This window comes from Argiope bruennichi, chromosome X1, assembly GCF_947563725.1.
Source record: "Argiope bruennichi chromosome X1, qqArgBrue1.1, whole genome shotgun sequence".
Lineage (NCBI taxonomy): Eukaryota > Metazoa > Arthropoda > Arachnida > Araneae > Araneidae > Argiope > Argiope bruennichi.
Genome location: NC_079162.1, coordinates 52,640,357 through 52,664,301, shown reverse-complemented (window position 1 = coordinate 52,664,301; position 23,945 = coordinate 52,640,357). Strand labels below are relative to the sequence as shown.

General features: G+C 28.2%; 1 protein-coding gene across 1 annotated transcript in view; it reads left to right on the top strand.

Annotated features, from left to right (window-relative positions):
- Positions 1-23,945, top strand: part of LOC129959052 (bridge-like lipid transfer protein family member 1) — a 133,609-nt gene that overhangs the window by 68,011 nt on the left and 41,653 nt on the right. Inside the window, exons 25-39 of the mRNA XM_056071845.1 lie at positions 892-1,132; positions 4,547-4,765; positions 5,288-5,477; positions 6,822-6,911; positions 7,238-7,489; positions 8,734-8,859; positions 10,154-10,271; positions 11,709-11,776; positions 14,095-14,178; positions 15,162-15,258; positions 16,160-16,233; positions 16,319-16,456; positions 18,740-18,760; positions 18,850-18,967; positions 19,429-19,575. Coding sequence (XP_055927820.1) covers positions 892-1,132; positions 4,547-4,765; positions 5,288-5,477; positions 6,822-6,911; positions 7,238-7,489; positions 8,734-8,859; positions 10,154-10,271; positions 11,709-11,776; positions 14,095-14,178; positions 15,162-15,258; positions 16,160-16,233; positions 16,319-16,456; positions 18,740-18,760; positions 18,850-18,967; positions 19,429-19,575 — 1,983 coding nt within the window. The remainder of the gene's footprint in view (positions 1-891; positions 1,133-4,546; positions 4,766-5,287; positions 5,478-6,821; positions 6,912-7,237; positions 7,490-8,733; positions 8,860-10,153; positions 10,272-11,708; positions 11,777-14,094; positions 14,179-15,161; positions 15,259-16,159; positions 16,234-16,318; positions 16,457-18,739; positions 18,761-18,849; positions 18,968-19,428; positions 19,576-23,945) is intronic.

Sequence of the window (23,945 nt, the reverse complement as noted above, 5' to 3'; positions counted from 1 at the left end):
GGACCATGGATAAGTTGAAGAGAGTTGTTTGGTCGGATGAACCACGATTTTTTATTTATCGTGTCGATGGTCGTGTCATGATACTCCGTCTTCTAGGCGAACAGTTGCTCCTTTCATGTACAGCAAGTCATACATTAACTGATGGTGGCAATATTATGCTTGGAGAAACGTTCTCATGGGCGGCTCTGGGACCTGTAGTTGTGGTAGAACAGACTATGAAAGCTATCGACTCTCTGAACCTAACTGCGAATCATTTACACCCTTACCTTTTGGAAATGGAATTTTTCAGCAAGACAACGTAGCATGTTATAAGGCTCGAATAGTAGTGGGGTGTTTCAACGAGCATATTAATGTATTCTAATTAATGCCCTGATCATCTAACTCCCCGGATTTTAATCCGATAGAGCGTATTTGGGATTTCATGGAAAGGCAGCTCAGAGATCAAACATCGCCGTGTCGGAATATCTCGACTTTGAGTGACCGCTGCTTAGACATTTGGTACAACCTGCCTCCATTCATTACCAAGGCTCCATGCCAATGAGAGTTGAAGTTGTTTTGCTGGCCAGAGGTGCTATTTTGTAACGATGGCAAAACTTATTTTGCCTTTATTTATATTTTTGTAAGTGTATTTTAAATATAGTTTTTCCTAACGTACATTGTATAAATAAGTTTTTAGAATTTATACGTTATTTTTTACGCTATATTTTTAATGGAATGTAAACGATCTTCACAGAATAATTAATGTTTTTGTTTTCTTAGCTTAAATTCGTAGAAGCAATCTGATTAACTTTTCAGATGCATTATCTCTTGAAACATTATTAACCTTTCAGAAATTGTTTTTGCACTGATTTATTCTGATCCAGTAATATATAATATGTTTTTCCTTTTCAGCATTAATTGTTCGAGATTGGACACCTTTAATCGTTTTTGGAGTGGCTACAGTACATAAAACACGTCTTTTGGCTATGTTAAGTGGTTTGAAATTGGAAGGAGAGTTGAATGGATTTCATTCCAGTTTAACTCATAAGGAGAGAGTTCGCGGAACAACTCGTAAATGGAGTGAATCGTCACTTGCTGGTCAGTTGGGACAAGCTATGGTAGTAGTATTAGAAGGTGTACCTCCAAATCAGCAGTGAGTTGAAACATTTAGCTATACATCACTTAAAGAGTTATATATCTAGAAATAATAGCTAGAAATAGGAATTATATTTTCTTAAATCTATAATATATTTAATAATATTGCTTCACCATTCAACACCAAATATATGCTTATTGTACTTTTTTTAACTGTTTATAGTCATTAATCATATAACCTTAACACTTGACAAATTGTTTATTCACACTTTTTTAAAAATTAATGCTTTATATGAGTGAGGAACTCCTATTTTGCAAAATCGGTCTTAATGATGATTAAAGTTTGTACATCAGAGATTCTTAGAATAATTATTAGTTAAAAACTTTACAGTGATAATCTTAGGTATTTCTCTCCATTTATGAAATTTAGAGTTGCGATGATGTGATGGCAGAGTATGAGCTTTGCAAATGGAGAGTTTTGATTTTGATTCTCAGTTGCATCAAAAGTACGCAAAAGTTATACAGTTTTGATCGTTTTAAATTGATGCAAGTTAAAACATGCTCACATTAATGTGGAAAATGAGATGCCAACGTATTATATATTGATAAAACAATTTCATGACCATTTACTCCCAATTTTATAATGGGATTTTATTTAAGTTCAGGTGTGAGTTTGCGATTTTTATTCCGTCAACTTCCAATTGGATGTAAAAAGGTGGAGAGCACATTCACCCAATTCAACAGCTATTTGACTAAACAATAACAAACCGCACCGTCACCTTTTGATAAAATAAATAATGATAATAAGCGAAGAAATCTCGGAAGCGGGTTCAAAGTGTAACTGTTTCTACTAGTGTGCATACTCTCAACTAAGTCATTCTGCACCATTCGTTAGAATTTGAAGGCTGCATTAGAAGCTCTAAAACAGATGTTTAAACTATAAAACGTTGTTGCTAGAGTATGTTAGAAGGAGGCCTGCCCTATATTTAAAATCACTTAATGAGTATACTATGTTGCTAATCTCCGAACCAAATTAGTTGTTTTTCATATCAGTTTAATGGATAATTCATGTTATATATATCAGAACAAAATATTTCATAGATTCTGAGATTTCAGTAAATATTGTTGTGTTTGTTAATTCACTGTAAATGATAATTTTTCAAACCTTCAAGATATTGCACCAACAGAATCTGATATTTAGAAGGCTAAATGAATACCGATAACGAATTCGAATTTGATTGATTCAAAATTGAAAATATCATAATAAAATTCAATCTTCAAATTCAAAATAGAAAAGCAAAAAAAAAAAAAAAATCTCTTTTTTTTATTATAAAAATGGCAGGAAATATTTATTAATAAATGATGCATTATTAATAGGTGAGCAATTTGTAGTTTTAATTAATGAAAGTAATAGTTATGATTGAAAATTGCATTTGGATGCAGTTATTCAACTTTTGTTAGATCTATGTACAATAATGTGCAAAATTCAACTAATGTTTTGATTGGTTTTCCTACTTTAAGTCGGAAAAAAAATCCTCCTGAGAAATTTTTTTGTTTATCTGGTAAAAAAATTTGCCTGGAAAGGGGGAGGGGGAGAAACAGAATCCCTTAATAAAATATATGAACTTCCTTAAGTGCTATTGTTGTTTGACATCATCTCTTCATGCTCAACACCAGATGACTGGTCACTTTTTCAAGCAAGAATATATATTCTTCAGTGACCTCTACGAATTCTTTTCACAGTTGTACTATATTTGGAAAGTACAAGCTACTCAAATGATTGTGTCATTGCCAAGCCCATGGAGTACACTCATCATTTGACGCAGTTTTTCATTCTGCCTTGTGAAGTTGTGTTGGGGATTTCTTCTAGAAAGGTTACATGAACAAATTGTGAAATTTTCAGCAAATATCTTTAATATTTTCCTTCTTTCAGTCAGAAAAGTCAGGAATTGTTATCAATTAAGAAAATTTTTGGAAAATTGTTTAAAGTATCTAAAAATCAGGGTAAATTATCGACTGGAGCATTTCGCGCCAAGTTCATTATCATTTCTTTGCACCCGAAGCTTAAAATCGTCAAAAGGATTGTAGCCACAACATCCCAGGGCAACTTTCTTTTATTCTATGGAGACTTTTTGGAAAGACGATTAGAAAAAATAATAAGTTGGTGAATATTGCTAACATCAACACTAATAAAACTTTGTGAAAGATCAGTATTCATCTTTCGAAAAATAAAGAGAGTGAATAAATTTTGTTTCGATCTGCTCTCGACTCAAAATCTTGCATTGATGCTATGACATTGTTAAAAATAATAACGAAAATGTCTCGTGGTAAGTAACAGTAATGTTGAGAGAGGATTTTTGATTAAAACCTTTGGCAAAAAGACGCTTTTAAAATTTTTTAATTCACTTAAAGCAGGACTGACTATTTTAAACCAAGTATTTTTTATTAGTTTTCTAATAGATATTTCAATTTTTTAATTGATAATTCATTATTATTTGTAATTTTTTGCATTTTAATTGTAATATAAGCAAGTATTTGTGACTTGTTATTTATCTTTAAATTTGTATCTTGCATCTAGCATTAATGGAATAAAAACACTAATTCATTTATAAAAGCATATATTTGATTAGAGAAAGTAATTTCTTATTATTTGTTAAAGAAAAAATATTTGTCAATGTTTTGGACGCTTCTTTTGTTTAAATCTTTGCTAAAATATGTATTATTAGGTGCATATAATCATACTGCTTTTATATTTATTCTGAGATATGTAATTCTGGTACGTATGCAAAAGCATTAATTAGTTATGTTAAATGTTTTAAAATTTTGTGAAAGATCTTAATAATCTTTACTGTTAACATAGTTAATTTAACTTGTTTGCAAAGAGTACTTTTAATCTTTCTTAGAATTCTTATGCGTTTTAAAAGCAAATATTTTATTAAAATTTCCAGAAGTTTTTTCCATCTAAGAAATGTAATAAATTGTTTTAATAGTTTTTTAGGATGGTCATTCCATTTAAAAGAAAATTAAATTTCATAAAAATATATTATTTTTTTCATATTAAATAACTTGTAAAATTTTTTTCATTAATGTATATTGTACATGCACTGTGATTTTGAGTTGGGAGAAAGCCAGGAAATTGATACAATTAGTAGCTGCAAGTCAGGGAAATGTTGCGAGTTTAGTCCTTGATTAGATAAAAGTCCTTGATATTTTTTCGCAATGTCTGTAGCCACCCTGATTAAGTTGAACAGTTTTACTTCTTGCATAACTTTGCTGATAACTAAACATGCATGAAAACAATGATATGCCAATTATAAACATCAGATATTATAAATAGCGGTCTGTCTATCAAAAAAAACCTAATTGCATTTTAGAGCTATGATCTCGGTTTCAATATTTTGACTTTTTTTGTATTTAAAAGAAATATTAATTAATTACTTATTTCGAATTTTAAGTTAACTTTTTTTTCCAGAACTGTAGTAAAGATGACAGTAGGAAAATCACAAGCCTTGTATTCCAGCCAAAATAAGAAAGGAAAAGATCGCAATTCAGCTTTATTGACTATTGGACCAATTAATATTGATATACCACAACATCCTGTAGTTCTGCATGGTATGATGACGCGCAGCAGTCGCCAATTATCTACAACGTTACAAGAACTGAGGGCAACGAGACAACCTCTGAGAACGAGGTAAATCTTAGAGGGAAGATGTAAATGGAAAAAAAGCTGTTGAATATTCATAATGCAATTCATAATATAACAGAGCACACTGTTTGTCTTCCCTTTTTTAAAGTGATTTCCAAGAATAAATGTATATGATAGAATGTATATAGACTATCAGAATTGTTGAACTCTACTTGTATACCAGATATAAAGAGATTTTAGAAAAGATAATTTTTTTCTTATAGACTAATTATGTTACATTACTCTCCCAGTCTTGTTGGTCCTTTGATAGACATATGAAATGCAGATCATTATTATTCCATTCCATAAAATCAACTTGCTTTCTTTTATATATGTAATTTGTTCTAGATAATATTGCTTTGATAGGATTATTTTTGCCATTAACAAATAGAACTTCTTTGTCATGAAGTTCTTCATATTTTTCAAAGTTTAATTTTTGATTCAAAATTGTTATAAATTTATTAATTTTTAAGCTAGAATTTAATTTAACTTGTTATTGCTTTTGTTTTATTCATTTATTTTTTTCAGCCGTCAGATTGATGAATACAGTGCTAGTGCTGCAAATCATTCACCACAACCCCCTTGGGATACGCCTCAAAACCGTTTACCAGATCATGGTCATGAGCTTATTAGGCCCATTATAATTCAGTTTAGTATTATATTAGACAGTTTGACAATTGGAGCTGCAGTTTTGCCTTCCCTTAGAGCACAATACCAGGTACTGATTTTCGTCCGATTCATATTACTGCTATTTACTATATTTATACTTTTTCTTTATCTTTCTTTAGTATTACGCTAATAAATTTAAACAATATTTCAGCAAATGAGAATTTTTTTAAATTATTCACTAAAATAAAATTTTCTGATTATTTCATAGTTTACTGAATCCCATTTCTATTATATGTGTGCATGAGTGAAGTCCATGAATTTGAACTATGGTCTACTGGATATCAACCCATGAACGAAATTCGAATAACTCATTGAACTTAAAGCATTATAACATAGACATATTTCATCATTTCAGTCTTTTGCTGATAAAATTAGTAGAAAGTGTATGCTGGATATAAGTCATATTGAAGTTATTATGAGTGGTATGATATTCGGGCAAAATACTATGTGAAGTTAGATTCGATTGCAAAAAAGAAATGTCATCTGCAAAATTTCGCTGTTCAAATTTTTCTGCTTACTTGTAGAATGTGCCAGTAAGTAAAGGACAGAAAGACTATCTATTTAGAAAATCTATCAGGATTCTATATTGGTGAGGCTTGAATATCAATTACATACTTGATTGATTGTTGGCATATTGTTACAAGCTGGTTTATGTGGATAAATTACTAGCTCTCATTTTTAGAGTATGTAATTTATATGCAAAATATTGAAATTGAGCTGAATGATTGTGATATAATATATATCTGTACTGCTTTGAAATAAGTCTACTTTCCTTTTGTTCTGTTTTCTAGCACATGTTCAGATCTTTGTAACCATATGAATGAAAATCGGTTGTTTTACAAGAATGATTTTTTTTGAACAATAAAATTAGATGCATACACACATAGCTGGTATAATAAATAAAAAAGTTATGTTGAGTTGCATAAATAAAACCTTGCAAAGTATTTTTTTGGATTCTAAAATTTACTGGAATTACTAGATATTTCATCCTCACTGCATTAAATCAGGAAATTCTAAATTTATTAGGTAGTAGTTGATTTGTTTCTAAAATTTATAAGTTTATTTAAAAATTTCATAAAATCTGAAATTTTATTTGCTTTAATTTCTCTTGCATATCTCATTATATTTGAAAACATTTCTGTTCGTTTCTTTAAAGATTGGAGATTATATTTAGGAATTCGATTATATGACTGAAATTCAATAATTGTTTAAATTAAACTCATCCCATCGTGTAATAGCGTTTAAAAACACCTTAAAAACTTTTCTCATATATAATAATTCAATAATTTGTCATAGTAATTAAATTAATACTCAAATAAATTTAGTTTGTTATTAAAAATGTTTTTACTATAATAATTTCATCAATCTAATTTCATTTATAACTTTTTTGCAGATGGGTCAAGTTACAAGTATGGGTGTTACTGGAAGCAAAGCGAAATTTACTGTGGATCTTCCACAGCACACACTGAGCTTTAATACGAAGGTTTCCACAATGTTTTATTTTATGTTTAGTTTCATAATAATTCCATACTTGACAAAGTTTTGGACTATCTCAGCTGATTCTAGTCATAGCATAAATATTGTTTTATGAATGTCACCCTTAAAAATTTTAAACTTTTTTCTTTTGTAATATTAAAGTTCAGTTAATTCCATGTTCAATGTGAAATTGAAAATTACATTAATTTTTATGTTTTGATCCCCAATTAATTCATAGATCATAAATGAGATGTACTTTCATAAATCTTTCCATATTTTTGAAATTTAAAATGTTAATTTATTTCTTATTTATTTCGTATTATATTAATGTAGATACAACCTTCTGAAGGGAATATGCCTTCATCAGCTAGTGTTGATCTTCCATTGGTTCATATATCAGCAGAATATATACAAGATCCTACATCTGCCAACACAGCTACTAATAAATTAGAGTCTTTTACTGATGGTGTAGTGCTATGCCAAGGAAGTTATCTAAGTGCGTTGGCTGAAATCGGATCTTTTGAACACAGCTTAACTACAGATTTGTTAAATCATTTAGTACTTGTCCAGAAAGTTTTCATGAAGGTAATAAACGCTACAAATAATATGCATTGTGAATGTATTTGCAATCCTGAACATGGCTTTAAAAGTTAGCTTAAAAATATGTTAGCATTGATTATTAAATAAATGCTACTTAAGCTAGTTATTTATAGAGAGATATTTGCTTTCATAAACTGCAATTAATTACATGAAGGCAGTGTTTTTCTATTGGAATAAATGTTTCTTTCTAAATTTAGATTTAATAATGTTAGATGATTTTTTTAAATGAAAGCAGGAGTAATATTTGCCAGCAGAAATGCAAGAAATTTATAACTAAACCAAGGTCGTATAGTTCAGGCCATAATCATGTTATCGATACTGAAAATGTAAGTAAAACTAAATATTAAAAATTTCTGTAAATGAAATTGTAAAAGTAAAGTGGTTTCATATGTTAGAAGGTTTGTTGAGATTATTAAAATAATGAAAAGTGCTGCATCAGAATAACTTAGTATCACTTTTTTAATATGATTAATGTGTACAAGATATAAAATTGAATGTATATAATTTTTTTTACCAATATTTAATAGAGGTCTTTGCCTTGATATTTGTTGTTTCAATGCTTGTATGTTTCTTTCATCAGGCTTATGGAATGAAAAACAACTTAAAAATTGTCTTTATCTTTACTCCATCGTTTGTTTTGTTTGATGATTCACATTATGTTTAGTAGACAAGATATGCTTTAATATAAAAAAAATCTAGGACTAGCATTATATTTAATATTGGCGGAAATTCCTTAAATACCTCTGAAAATATTTAAGTGTTCTGAAGCATTTGTTGTATACTAAACATGCTTGAGACTAGAAAATACTTTTTCAGTTTGGAATTGCAATCCAGCATAAAGAAGACTTTCCCTTTTAGCCTCCACATAATTTTACTCTTTAGTCATTTAATTTGTTGCTGTAAAATATATTTAGAAATTATTTGAATTTTTTAAAATCATTTAATTCACACAACCACTTTGTACCTTATGTCATTAAATCTATTATTATTACTTAGTAAAATTTATTCATGTTACTTGTAAGACATCCTTTTTTTTATTTGAAAGTAAGTGAAATAGATAATGGTAAAAGCTATAATCGGACGAAATCCTCCTGTAATGAAAAAAACGTGTTTACACTTTGAATGGTTACATCTACATTGAGAATTTTTTAATAATATATATAACATGAAATGGTTAAACTATAATAAATCATTTTATTTTTCCAATTGCGTTATGACATGTTTTGCAGGAAGTTAATGAAGTTGTCCAAAAAATGTCTGGAGCAGACAAGCCTGTGCCTTTATGGGGTGAGCAAGATAAACCGTCACATATGAGACCTAGAAGACTTCTGTTTTCTCTCTTATTACGTTTGAAGGTAATTTTTCTTGAATTTTGTTAACTATTTAAATATGAAATTTTAATTATTTTGAGATTTTTTTGGATTTTTAAATGCATTTGTTCTGATCTTAAAATCAATACCTTTTCCATATGCTTTTTAAATTAACTGCTTTATTAATATGATCTATTAATCTATTATTTAATAGCTGTTTTGTTACAAAGTATTATTATTAAATTCACATAAATTCATCAAACGTACGTTTGAACTTTGCCTTAAAGCACACTGAGCTGAAAATGTGCATTAAAGTGTAACATTTATCTGTTATGTTGATTATTTGTGGCTATAAACTAATTATGTATTGAACATATTAAGCTAATCTTTAGTTATAAAGCACTTAGTGTCTTTATTATGTATATTTTATTTCAGTAAATGTTTAGTTATGAAACATGGTTATGCAACTCGTACAAGATTTCTTACTTGAACGTAAAAATTTGCATGTTTTGAGTTGCAATATCTAGATTAGCACAAAATAGAAGAGGTAAATAAACCTTTCTTTTTATAAATTTATCGGCTGTATATTTATATAAAGTAAAAGTGACCAAATTAAGTAAAATAAATACGTTAATGAGTTCTGATTTTTTTAGTGTCATTGCTGTAACAGAAGAAAATTGTACATATCAATATATGTGCAACATTTAATGCATATTAATAATGTATTGATATGTATTATTTTTTCTCGTTACTGGTTAAAACAACAAGAATACATAAGTTTTCCCTTTCTTTTTTTTATTTGGTCATTTTTATCTGATGCTTTATACTGATGATTGTGTCACTATTTTTAGGAAGGTCAGAGATCTGTCTTTCTCTCCAGAATTTTACTTTCCATAGCAGATATAGGTTACGAGTCCTGAGAATTTTCATATGATTTTTTTATTTTGCTTTATTTTATCATGTTCTGCAGTTGGAAAAAATTGGTAATTTTGCATATCCGTAATTTATCACAGTTCCAACATTGTTTGTCAGATATGTATTTTAAGTTACTACACATTTTAGCTTAAGAAAGAATAGCTTTTAAGCAGAGTTTTCTAGCGGGATTATTCTGAAACGGTTTATTTTTTTTTTATTTCCGTTGGTAAAAAGTGTATCTGAATTAACATCAATATAATTTATTTATATTTTATAACTTTTATCATAGAAATGATGATTTGCAATAGCTTGAGTTATATAATTCTTGTAAAACAAGGTTTGGTGCAATTATATTGGGAGATGAATCAGTTTAAAGCATTCATTACGTCTTATTAATGACTGCGTGTGGTTTTCTCATGTTTAGGGCATTCAAATTACTGCGACAACTCCAACAAGTAGTGCTGTTCGCTTAGAAACAGGGGTTGTTGAGCTACAGTTATCAAATAGAGTGCAAAATATGTCTTCCAGTGGCCCTTATACTGGTATAAATTCAGTTTATTTACTATTATTTTTTTCTCATTTTATCATGAATATAATTATCTTTCTTTTTAGTCTGTTACTATACCCAACGTTTGCCAATATTTAAGGAGTAATATATAAAGTTGATAACTGTCTATACTTTTTCTGTATTCAAAATTTTATCTACATAAGATATACATTTGGATATACCTTTCTTAAATGTTGGCAATTAAAGTTCCAGTGATTATTGCTATAAAATATTCACATATAGTTAGTTGCAAACAGGGACATTTTTGATGATTAAATATTGATTGCATTAATAGAATGATTTTTTTTAAAAAATACTGTTCTTATTGCTTTTAAATATGAGTTGAACTTTCAGTTATAATAGAATCCATCCGTCACCACATATAGCATAATTTTAAAATTTTAGCTGCATTTTCAAATTTTTATTAATTTTTTTTATATATAATGGCGTATTTACACTGGAATTTCTTCTGGCTGGCTTTAATTGTTTAAACTTTCAGATTGTTTCAGTTTTGATTATATAGATTTTCACAATGGTTTAAACTTTTTTTTAACTCATATGGAAAAGACATTATATTTTCATAAATATTAAGTTATGTTCTGTTACTTTTTCTTTTATAAATATGTAAAGACATTGTAAAGGATTTGGCTTTCTAAGGTTGTTTTAAACAAACATCTCTTACTGAGGTGACTTCTTAAAGGTATCATGTCTATAACAGAAAAAAATTGTACATATAAATACATGTGCTGCATATAATATATACCAAAGATTTATTGATGCATTTTGGAGAACTTGAATTGGTAAGATGTAAATTGAAATTAAGAATTATTTGATTTATCATATACAATCTCTGTAGTATATTCTTGATTCTGTAATTTTTGGCCAGTTGTTATATTTGGCTGCTGAATATGATATGTTCAAATATAGATATCTCTTAAGGAATTTAAGATATGTGGAGACAAAGAGATAAATTTTTTTTTTTTAGTTCTTTCAAAATGTTTATCTGAACTGCATTTATATTTGAAATTTGTAGAGAACATAGCATCGCCAACTGCGGTAACAGCTAGGCAATGATGAACATATTTGCTTTAAACTTGGTGCACGTATATGCTGTATGGATCATCAGAAAAGAAAATCTTCAAATATAAAATAAGAAGAGTCCGATTTCATCACAAATCTGATTTGTTCTTGCAAATCAGAAAAGCCATTATGCTAATTAGAAAAATCTTTAAAATGCTAATATTCAGTTTCGGAAAATCATTCTTCACCATGCTTTTGAAGAAAAAAAGATCGAGCTGCGCTGCCCTAGTTCTTCCTGTCTTGTCTGTAACTTGATTTCCCATAAAGAATTAAATTATGGCTTTTCTTGCTAAATGTATGTTATATTGTGATTATATAAAATATTATTTCTGATATATTTTCTTTAAATTAGGAAGCTACATGAAATTGTTTGGCAAAGCTCAAGTTGATGTGAATCTTGCTCTAGGACAACTAATAAAGGTATAATTTATATACTTAGCAAATATGAATATTTCTTCTATCAAATTTTTAATTACATTTATCAGTCTTTAAATTTTCTTTAAAATTTTTATAGCCTTTTTTACAGGGTAATTTTTTGAAATAGAGTAATTTTTTTTCTTGTAAGTAATGTAAATAGATAATACATCTTTCATTCCTTTGTGTTTGACATTATGCTTAGCCCGTAGAGAGTTAGATTCATAGTGATACTCTCCTGTCTTTTAAAATTCAGAAGTGCATTGTTTTTTTATAAAATCTCTCATTAGTTTCATGAACCAAATATTATCTGATTTAAGTCTATAAATAAAAGTTATTTCTGTTGTGAATAGTTTGAGATATTTCTCACGAAATTTCTAATCCCGGTAAATGTTTTGAATGTCTATTACCTGTATGCAGTTTTGAAACTTTTTTAAAATTATCATTCCATGCCTGTATGTCCACTTTTTGTTATTTGAGAAAGAAATGGAGAAGCGGGTTTAAAAACAAAGAAAATGTTTGTATAGAAAAAAAATCCATTTTATAACTTGTTATGATGTTCAAGGTTGTTAAAATTAAACTTTCCAATACAGAAGATTGTAGAGTGTGTGCTACTCCAAATGTGCAAAATTTTTGCAGTATGTATTCTAGATGATGTACTTTCTAGTTATTAAATGAATAAAATAATAGAAAAGCTCAGGGAAATATAAAAAAATAAGAAACACAATTTTCTTAAAAATCTGGGCTTAAGAAGCACCGTAATCAGAAGTCAAGTAAATTGAGGTCAGACTTGCGGGAGGTAGAGTTATTGTGAAATGACGGCTGATTACCTGGTAATCTATGAAAGTTTGTTTTAACAAATAGCGGATATGTACATTTATGTGTGTAAATGTAACATATTATATGGGAATACTGTGCCTGAATGCATGGACATAGTTGAAACTCTGGGATCACAAGAGTTGTCAATGTACCATCATATCGTTTCCAGTAATGGAATTAGTTTGAATTCCTGGAGAAATCACTTTTTCAAACGAATAAGGTACAATTATCTTTTGAAACGTTTGCGAAGCTTTCCATCTTCTTTTATCTCTCAAGGTACTTAAACCTTTTGCATTTAAGTTTGCATTTTAGAATTATCATTATTATTTGCATATTTAAACATTTCGTTCCATCAACTATCTACAGAATTTATATTATTTTCTTATTTAGTATATAGTGAGCCCATCGTTTAAATAACTTCTTGACCAGTTGTTGTGTTGTTATCCTATAAATCATCCTCCACAACCCTCTTAGTTGGTAACATTTAATTCGAATTACCATTTATACCAAAAAATATTGTATCCTTCATTGAAAAATTGTTGTAAAGTGACTCAATTCAGAAAATTTGAAAACTCGGTCATCAAATACAGCTTCATATGGTGAAATCCAAATTAACATTCCATAAATAATGGGATAAAGGAGTTCGATTTTTTTTTTCTTACCAGAGAAAACCTTTTCTAATTTTTATATATTTAATTAGATAAATATTTAATTATTAAATTATAAATCTCTATTTTTGTAAATTCATGTCTGTGTCAAAGACTTTTAACCTTTTAGATACTGTGTTGTTCATATTTCAGAAAGGTTCATTACTGATTATACCATTTAAAAACCATTGTAAATTACAAAATCACTTTTTAAAATTTTGCTAAAATACTTTAAAAACTTATTCAACGTACTCATTCGAATCGCGACCCATTAACTATTTTCTAAAATGTAAGAGAATGGCACATACTTCTTGCTAGAAAAGTTATAGTGTAAAAAAAATTGTTATTTGAATCAACAAATGTACTGCTGAAAAAATTACAAAATGTTATGCTTTATAGAGTCTCTCAGTCTTATTAATTGCATTTAGTAAAGTATTCTTGATGCATTAACATTGCAAATAAAAAGAAATTTCCTCTTTTGTGAGTAAGCCAAGTTGTGAAGCTTTGCACTTTTATTTTTATTTTAGACAAATTAACAGCTGCATCAAGAAAATGCTGTACGTTAATTGGCCACCTTCGAGATGGCCATTGAAATGATCTGAAATCGTCTAAAATATTAATATTCAAAACTTCACAACCTGGTTAGTTTTAGATATTCGTTTATTGAATATGCAAATAACATAAAATATAATTCCTTATATCAACTGCGGCCTTTATTACAACTGGAAGTATATATCTATCTTCATGACTTAAAAATTAGTTGTTGAGTTGTGATTAGAGAGAAAATCTATACTCTTTATATTAAAGTTGAAAGTTGCTATATACGCTATTCATTTTGTTAATTTAATGTAATTTTAGAATGCATTATTTGAAGAGGCCGAACCTGAATTTCAGCAGTTTGCATATTTTAAGACCAGAATATGCATGCGGAATGCTTTACAGGTGAGATATATTTTCAAGATTCTGTCTCATTTCATTTCTTTCAATTAAATTCTATAAATGAATGATTAGTTTTGAGTGAAATACAATATATTCAACTTTCTTCTGTGTATTCAGTTGTGAATCTCTCATAAATAATTTTTTTTTGGCTTGCTTTATTTTTTTCAAGAAGATAAATCTACCTGATTTATCTCACAAGTAATAATTATTTTCAGCTTCTATCAAGTATTATTTAAATGCAGAGAATTTATAAAATAAAATTTTCTAGTTGCAAAAAGGTGTATTTCATTATTAAATAATGTTATAATATAAATGTTTTTTTTTTGTTGCTAAAAAGATTATGTGGCAGTACCGATGTAAAATGTGAAAATCAATTAAAGTTTTAAATTAAGTTTTATCAAAGTTTTGTTAGTAAATGGAAAAAAAAAACTAAATTAAATTCTGCTTGAATATCAATTTTCTAAAGAATGAGATGAATTTTAAAATGCTCTAGAACAGAAATTTTTCAAATGTGTTTTCATTGAATATATAATTTCTTTTCAAATTGTAGTCTAGAAGAAATACTTAAAAGAAATGCAGTATCTTTAAAATTTGCCTCTTAGCATTTTTTTAGCATATGAAAGACTTGTTTGCTTTCATCAGATTAAGTGTTGAATCGATAGAATTAAGATGTTTTAACATCTCTTAGACAAAAGGGTCCAATTATTGACTTAAAAATATACTGTCCGAATAGCCTTTTTTTTTCTTTTTAGTTAGGTTTAGATGTAATAATTAAGATTTTATTTATGTACTTGTTGTACTTAAGTAATATATTTAAGATTCATAGATTATTGTAAGTGTTCAGGCTTTTTTATAATCGGTGGCACAAGCAAATATTCAATGAAAGGAAAAAATTTTCTTTTATGTTTCAAAAATTGTCTTTTCTTATAATTTTTCTTGTAAGATGTGTTAATTTTTATCTATTTTTATTTATCTTTTATTCTAAGGATGAAATGATATCAAGCCAGTCCGAAGATAAAGAAGCAGTTTTAATAACATTAAACAGACCTTTAATGTATATTCAACCTATAGCATTAGATAAAGGTAAATTTTCCTATCCTATTCACAGATACATAATTTTGTAAGTAAAAGACCATAATAAATACAACTGTTCACTTTTGCAATTTTTTTTTTCGTTTTAATAATGGAATGCTTTTTCACAAAAGAATTGATTCGCTATCCTTAGTTTTCCCTTTCATTAATAAATTACTGCAGGAATCATAGATGCCTATAAAGAAATGTTTATCATGTTTTAGATTATCTATGTTTTGTCAAATTATGATCAAAAATATTTTGCTTGAAATCATCGCATGATTTTGCTCATTCAATAATTAAAAACAAATCTTTTCTGTCTTAGCAGTTATTTAGAGCAAGATAATTTAGAATTAAACAAATAATGAAAAAGTTGGAACACTATAGAAATTCTTTTATTCACAAGTTCTTTTATAGTACATACACATATCTGGTTTAGTTCTCATGCATTAAAAGATTTTTCCAATATTTTATACGCTTTGATTTATATTGTTAAAGATTGGAAAAAGTTTAAAATGCAGTTTATTGGAAAATTGCAAATTTTTCAGATTGCGAATATTGCATCAAAATATTGTATCCAATAGGGATAACTAATTAGTATGATTAAATTTGCATAATTTTCGGTTTTGTAAGTTTTTTGTAGTGTTCTTATAGTTCATTTAATCAGTATCCAAATTTTTATATTTGAATAGATTTTCTTTTATAAGCATTGTAATTATTTTACTTTTTATTTCAGATATCATTCTAGAAATTTTATTCTTTTTGTCTTCAAAATTCATCTTTGAAGGCGTAAGATATAGAGGGCTACTTATATTAATAAAAATAATTTTGCATTAATAGAAAGGATTTTACATTTTATATAGAATGTTCATATGTTAATTTATTTGAAAATTGACATGCATATTTATTTCAGCTGTATTGGTATGGTTAAATTATAAAAATGCATATGAATATTGGAATGAGCAAAGAGCAAGTCTAAATAAAGAGGTATGACTTTATTCTAATTTTATTATCTTATTTAAGAAATGTAACCAATGTTTTTAACTGTTTGTCTTTCAAAATGCAATTCTAGGTACTTACTGCTACACAACAAGTGTTTGAGAGGGTTCCTCAAATATCTCAGCTAAGTTCTCAAGCTCTTGGAACATTGTTCCTTCAATTAACTGTTGATGACATGGGTATTTGCCTTCCTTTAAATCCATATGCTGGGGTTAGTATGAAAATCTTGTATTACTTTTTCATTGTAATTTTGCGTTCTTGTATTTCATAGCTTCTTTTATTCCTAAATATTTTAAATGACTATCTGAAAATTTAATTGAAAGTAATAAGTTATAGAAGCTATGTAAAGCTTGAATATATATATATATAGTGTCCCAAAAGATCATTTGCATATTTTAAGTCTTGGTCAAGCATGTAAAAATTAGTAATTTTTACAATAAAACATAGGACTTTAAATACCAGGGCAACAGCTAAAGGGCCGAGTCTGCTTGGAAGTGAATTAAATAAAAGAAAATGATGTAAGAAAGTGTTCAGCATAAGTTTATTGGAATACAAATTTGCACTAGCAGGACAACGCAGTTGCATGTATAACAGCATGCAAAGTCTCAAATGGAAAAACCTTTGAACAGTTACTTTTATTTCAAAGTCTTATTGTTCGTACAGTATCCCACTTGCAATTGCATCTGTTATGTTGCTTTGACTTAAAATATAAGTGTTCATGCAGTTGTATGTTTTGCTATTATGAATTTATATTCCATCGAATTTCTATTGTACATTATATGTAATATGTCTTCTTCTTTTATTTAATTCATTAATTAAGAGTGGACTGTAAAAATCACCTTTTCTGGTTGTAACCCCATGATCCATTAAAATGATCCCATTACCCATATATATATATATATATCCTGAAATGCTATTTATTTATTGTATGCTACATATTGTGTTATTAATTCACTACAAACTATATTTCAAGTAATTTTTTGTGTTTTCCTAATTTAAAATATCAAGAATATTTCATTAAAAAATTATACTATAAATAGTATATGAAATAAACATAAATGTATAGTAATATTTCATTTATTTATTTTAAGAATTATATAAAAAAGCTTATTAGATTCAGTTTTCTATGAATTCTTATTTTTTTTTCTTAATATTAAAAACTTATTATTCTTTGTTAATTTTTGCCTTATACTAGAAGTTTTAATTCTCTGATATGATCTAATTATTATTTCTTTTTTAATACTTTCTAGTTATATCTTTAATCCCATAGCTAAATGATAGTTGCTGTGTTTTGATTGAACAATATATATTAAAATACTTAAAGTCTAATTGAAGATATTTGAAACAATGGTATAGTAAGAGTAAATAACTCTTCGAGCAAAGTGTCACTTTTTCTTTCACCTTCTTATATTTTGCTTAATATTTTGTTTTCTTGGCGCCTATAAAGAATGACGTCAGTATATCTATGTATATTTACGCCTCCTCTTCATCTTTATGAGAGGGCCACGGTGGCGGTTTTCAGATTGGAGACCCGACTCCATCGAAGAACCGCCGTGTAAGCGGGTCTGGTGCATGTTAAATCCGTCGGGGCCAAACGCCCTCCCGCAGGTTTGGTGTGGAAGTTTGGAGAGGGGGTTCCAGCTCAGCTGTCATCCTCGTCATCTGACCGCAGTTCAGAATTACTAGGTCCGTCCCAAAATAGCCCTAGTGTTGCTTTAAAACGGGACGTTAATGTAATTAAACTAAACTAAACTTATTCATCTTTATGTGAACTTTATTCTGCTGAACTACTGAATCGTGATTTTACTGAATAGTTTTAAAATGAATTTATTCATTTCAAAGGAAATAATCCTTCTTTTTCGACCAATTTTTATGTAGAGTTTACTGAAATCTTTAAAACGCTCCCCCCCCCCCTTTTTTGTTCATTTTTATTATGACAATCGATTGCTTTGCAATCATCCCATTTTTTCCTGTCTATTTTCATACGGTTCCTAGTGTTTCTATTATTGCCATGCTTTTTTTTTCTTTTCTAAAAGAACTGTTTTAATTTTCTTTCTTATTTTTATTACTCATTGTGTAACATTAATATTTATCTAATGGCTTGTTTTCGATCTTTCTAACTATGCAAATTCTATAAGCTTTTTGTTAATTTGAAAGTTATTAAAGACAAGAACTAAAAAGCTTTCTTTTTTATATATCTAGTTGATTGTAAAATAAAACAATTATAGAATGAAGCATAAGTTAATATAATTAAATGATTCTAAACTTTTTATCATGCCTTCAAGTAATGTGTAATGATTTTTAAAGTAGGCATAAGCCTGTATATACATTTAAAACTTATTAGAAATAAATAAGTTTTAGCATAAAATGTAAGATTTTACAATGATTGCTTCTTATATATTTAAATTATATATTGATATGTTTCAATAATTTTAAGTCATATAAAAAGATTCGTTTTTTTTGGAAAAATAAATATAATATTTTTTTTTTCTAGAAAAAGGAGGGATATAAAAAGGTAAATTATTTAAAACTTATATTGTACCAATTAATTTTATAAGTTTTGCTTGTGTGGTTTTTTTTCAAAAAAAATTTAATCTTTTGTAGAATGTAAGCAGCAAAATGTACGATACTGAGTTGAAAGCTGCTGTAGTTGTAACCTTAGAAAGTACACGAATATCAGCTTGTTCCTGTGGGTCATTAGTGAGCAAAGCTAAATTTACAGGCCAGTACTCCATTTTATTTTGACAGTTATTGGGATATTGTTTATTTTGCATTCAATACATGTTTATTTTTATACTGGTTGTAAAACAAATTGTTTCAAACTTTAAAAATATAAATTAAAAATTTTAGTATAGTTTAAATGTTTATTGAATTTCATTTATAACTGATGAATCTTTTGATAATTATAAGAAAATAAACTTTCAACTATTTTAGAATTGCCTCAATTGAACTCTTTATTGAAGATGCTGTAAGAAACATTTAATACATATTTTGATGCTCTTTTCATTGCAATAATTTTGTCTTCTTTTAATTTATGAATCTGTTTTGCTGGGACAATTAGTGAATAATAAGTTGTTGACCTCTGGGATATAATTTTTCATTTCTAGTATGTAGTTTTAGAATGTTTATTTTTTAATAGCATATTTGAGGCTTGTTGCATATTTATTATAAATCCGTTTTTAGGACTTTGCATTCGTTTTGCTGATGACTTTGAAACATCTCTAGATGACTGGAAACCTGATCCAACTGATTCAAACATAATGAATTTATGTGTTGTATCGGAAGGAACATATGAGATATGCTCAAGAACAATAGCTCCGCAAGGCTTAAGTATGATATTAAATATTATTATTTATTTATTTAACTCTTAACTGCTTCACCTACCTTTCGATATGGCTTAGAACGCATAAAAGCTGGCAGGGAAGATTCTCAAAACATCTATGTTACGACATATAAAAACATAGTATAAAGAAAATGAAATATGTATATCAATATTGAGAGGACTTCAGAAAATCTTGAGTATAATTTTGATCAAGACTAAAACAAAAATTAATATAGAATATTAATGTTGAAAATAAGTTTTGTGTAAAAAGAATAATAAGATATATTAATCTAAAAAATCTCTTCTGATAATCTTAAAGAATCTCTTCTGATACATTTTGAAAATACCATGTCCAGTAAAAATCCGATTAACGAAAAGCCACCTTTTAATCTCTTCAGGTTTACTTTATCAAAAAAATTCCATGGCAAATCTACCTTTTATAGAATTACATTGCCTGCCCTGCCAAAAGTCCATAGATTTTCCTTTAAATTTGTTTTGAGTTTTCGAATAAAAAATTTATTCTACGAGTATTTTTTTTAGTGTGAACTTTGAAAATTCATTGGAGCTCTCATTTCTTTTGTGTCCCATTTGGGCCTTGACCCAACATAGTTTAATTCCTTACCCGTGTTTAATTATTTTATTTTTAATATCCTTTAACATTTCCTATTTTCATTGAAAGATTCTAAAGTAGATTAGATTTTGAATCTGAAGCGATTGTATAGTTATCCTACAGTTGTTGATTATATCAAACAAGCAATCCATTAGCAAGTTTATGACTAAAACTCAAGCCTTTAAAACCAAAAAAATTATTTGACAGTCTAAATAATTTGTTTTCAAGTTCAATTCCATTATTTCCATTAATTTGCGAAGCCTAACCAACCTTCTCATTTATTTATAATCTGTCTACTTAAATCAATTTCTCATCTTACTTATTTAGATATTCCCGATTCAGTATTTGAATTTGCCATACCCTCAAGCCTGTTCAATCAATTTCGCACCGCGAATCTTATTGGTCATTTCAGCAAACATTTTCGCTTTTATATCGAGTTATAGAAATCCGCTCAAAAGTTGTAATACTTCATTTGATATCATATGGTATAATTTGGTAATTGAAAAGATAGGATTATATGAATTGGTATCAGTTTATTGTTTAGTTTAATGTTACCATGATTCCATTCTTCCACTCCATAAAGAATAATCATTTCAAGAATCGCTAACTACATCCCCTTAATAACTCCCATTGTCAGTCTCCAAGTCATTCTTGCATTTCTTCTCAATTTTTTATAAATTTTCAGGATTTTCTCTTGAATCCTATTCAAATGCTGACTGAAAGCAAAATTGAAGTCAAATGTAATTCCTAAATTTTGATACTTTGAGTACTCAATTCTTTTCCTATTAAAATTCCTGGAAGTGTGTGTTATTCTTTTGGTATTTAAACATGATAAATTTTGATTTGTTTTTACTACAATTTAATCTTTTAGCCCAGTTTTCAAATGTAGTCATAGTATCTCTTCTCATTTTTATTAATTGATATGAAACATTCATTTTGAAATAAAAACAAAACTATATACAAAGACCTGCACTTGGTTATTCTGATCATTATACCTCAAAACCTCGTTGGCTAGTAAAAGCGAAAGCACTTGACCGCAGCTCGAATTCTGAGGGACCCCAATATTGTAGTTCCACATTATCCCATCAGTAAAAATTACAAATTTGTCCAACAAAAACTTTTAAAGATGTTTAGGTACCTAGCTTTTTAGGTACTTCATTTTTCTTTAGAAGATAAATAATATTCTTGCATTTTACTATGTTAAAATCGCTTTTAATGTTTAATGGTACCATGCTGGTCTCCGTATTTTCTTGTTTCACATCCTTAATGAAATCGCACAATTTCTAGAGGGCCAGTACAGCCTTTTGGTAATGAATTTATCCAGTACTTTCCCCTGGACGGCCAATAGTCATATTAGTAAATTTCATAGTTTAAGGAGTCTTTACCCTATGGTGGAATAAGAGCAACTCTTACCTTTTTCCATGCTGTAAGAAATTAACCCATCTTAACTAATGATTTAAAATTTTTATAAACCACTTTTTATTAATATGGAAAATTTTGTGGATAAAATTTATTTTCTAACTATCGTACCCAGGTGCTTTTCCTCTTTTCATATTATCTAAGCAGCATTCGACCTCATTCAGGCTACATGCCATAATATAATTTATTTCACAGTTGTCAATATTTGTTACTTCTTCTTCTTCATCTCATGGAAAATATTTCTTTAGATTGAAGTCCTTCCACTCATTATAATTCTATATATATGTGCCATTATCTCGCTTAATTTTTTCAATAGTTAATTCAGTTTTGCCAGTTTTTAAAATATTTTTAATCTGTACCAAATTAGATGATAGTATTAAGTCTCTAACCTGGATGTCACAGTTGTAAAGATTTGCTATTTATATGAATGTTCATCCCTGAATCATTGCTTCTACTTCCTTTTTTCTTCTATTTCATTTTTCTTTAGAAACACTTACGAAGTGCTTTAATTCCACTTCTGATAATTTGCAGTTCCTACATCTGCCAGATGTGCTCATTTCACTCTTTTGTTTTATCTTTTTAATATCTATTTTACAGATTCCTTCCAACTGATCATGAGATTTCATTATTACTACATCTATATTGTTTCTAGTTACATTTTTTTACTGAATTTTCAAATTTGTCAAATCTGATCCTAAAGTCAATTTTTTTAATAGTTTAATTTCCATGTTTTTCCATCCTTAGCTTACATAAAGTTGTCTTTAATATCAAGTGCGCTCAATCTGTGGTCATTATTTGAGATTTCTGTGCTAATCGTTCATTTGTCAATTTTTCTCTTTCAATATTTTTTGCCATAACTAAATCTATCTAGCTTCTCAATTCTTCGCACGAATAAGTTGGAGAGCTATCCATAGAATTTATAATTTCCAAATCCATTCTAAATACGAATTCAGTACATTCCATTGACTCCTCTTGGATTCCAATCGTACTCTTTGCATTGAAGTCACCAGTAATTTATTATTATTAGTGACATGCTTTATATGAATCTCTTTCCTACATATTTTATACGAATTTCTTCAAAGAGAGAAATAGCATCAATTATATTATCAATGGAGGGCAATAAACACAAACAATAATATATTCCTTTGATTTCCACTCAACAATAATAACGAATATATTTTTTCTTTAATAATTATTATAAATTTTTAAAAACGTTTAATAATAATTGTTGAACGTGAAATTCATCCTTTATTGAAACGTCTATAAGTCGGTAGACAATCTCTCACTGTTCTTAAATATTAATATGGTTCATTGACCCCTATTTCCAAAATCCAAGTCTATTATTGAATATGTCAATTTCAAATTGATAAGTGACTTCTCTTGCATGGTTAATATTGGTAAAACTTTAGTTAAAAGAAGCAGGATTAATTGGAGAATATATTAATTGACAATCTGATAATTAATTCTTTTTCTTAAGAATTCGATTTTTTTTTCAAATTATTGCTGTCTCTGCATATATATATATATATATACAGTGGCTCAAAAAATTGAGAGTACACCTTACTTTTACTTGATAAATGCGACTTTCAATATAAATAACACATTACTGGGAAGTGCTAACATGTTTTTATTTTTACACACAACAAATGGTTTAATTTAGAGTAAAAATAAAGAAAAATTCCTAAATTGAAAAGTTTCAGAAGCATTTTAAATAAGCATACACAGAATTTTGCCTCAAAAAATTGAGAATACACCAATGAAATTTTTGCAATATCACGCATAGAAACAAAGTGGAACTATTAAATTGCATGTCTTTTGGCTCTTATAATGGTTTCTAAACGTCATGGTACCGATTCGACCCATTTTTGGTGGAATCTGAAGATATTTTACTCCATTCTTCTTGCACCACTTGTTTTAAATGGGTTTTGTTTCTAATTTTGTGTTTTTGAACCACTTTTTCGAGTATGGCCCACAAATATTCAATGTCATTGATGTCGGAGTACTATGGTAGTGTGTGTAACTCCTATTTACAATGAAAAAGGCACCATATTTTGAAGTTACGAGTGTTCTGTTTGGGATCGTTGTCCTACTGGAAAATGAAATTTCCATATAAACCCAAATTTCTAGCACTTTACTTGAGATTGCTGCGAAATATATCCAAGTAAGCCATATCATTTATTATGCCATCTATAAGAATTAAATTTCCTATACCGGATGAAGCCATGTAACCTCAAATTATGACGGAGTCACCATCATGTTTAACTGTAGGACGTACATTTTTTGTATCCAAAGTAGTATTAGGCTTTCTCCATACAATAAGATGGTTGTCACTGCCAAAAATGTTGAGTT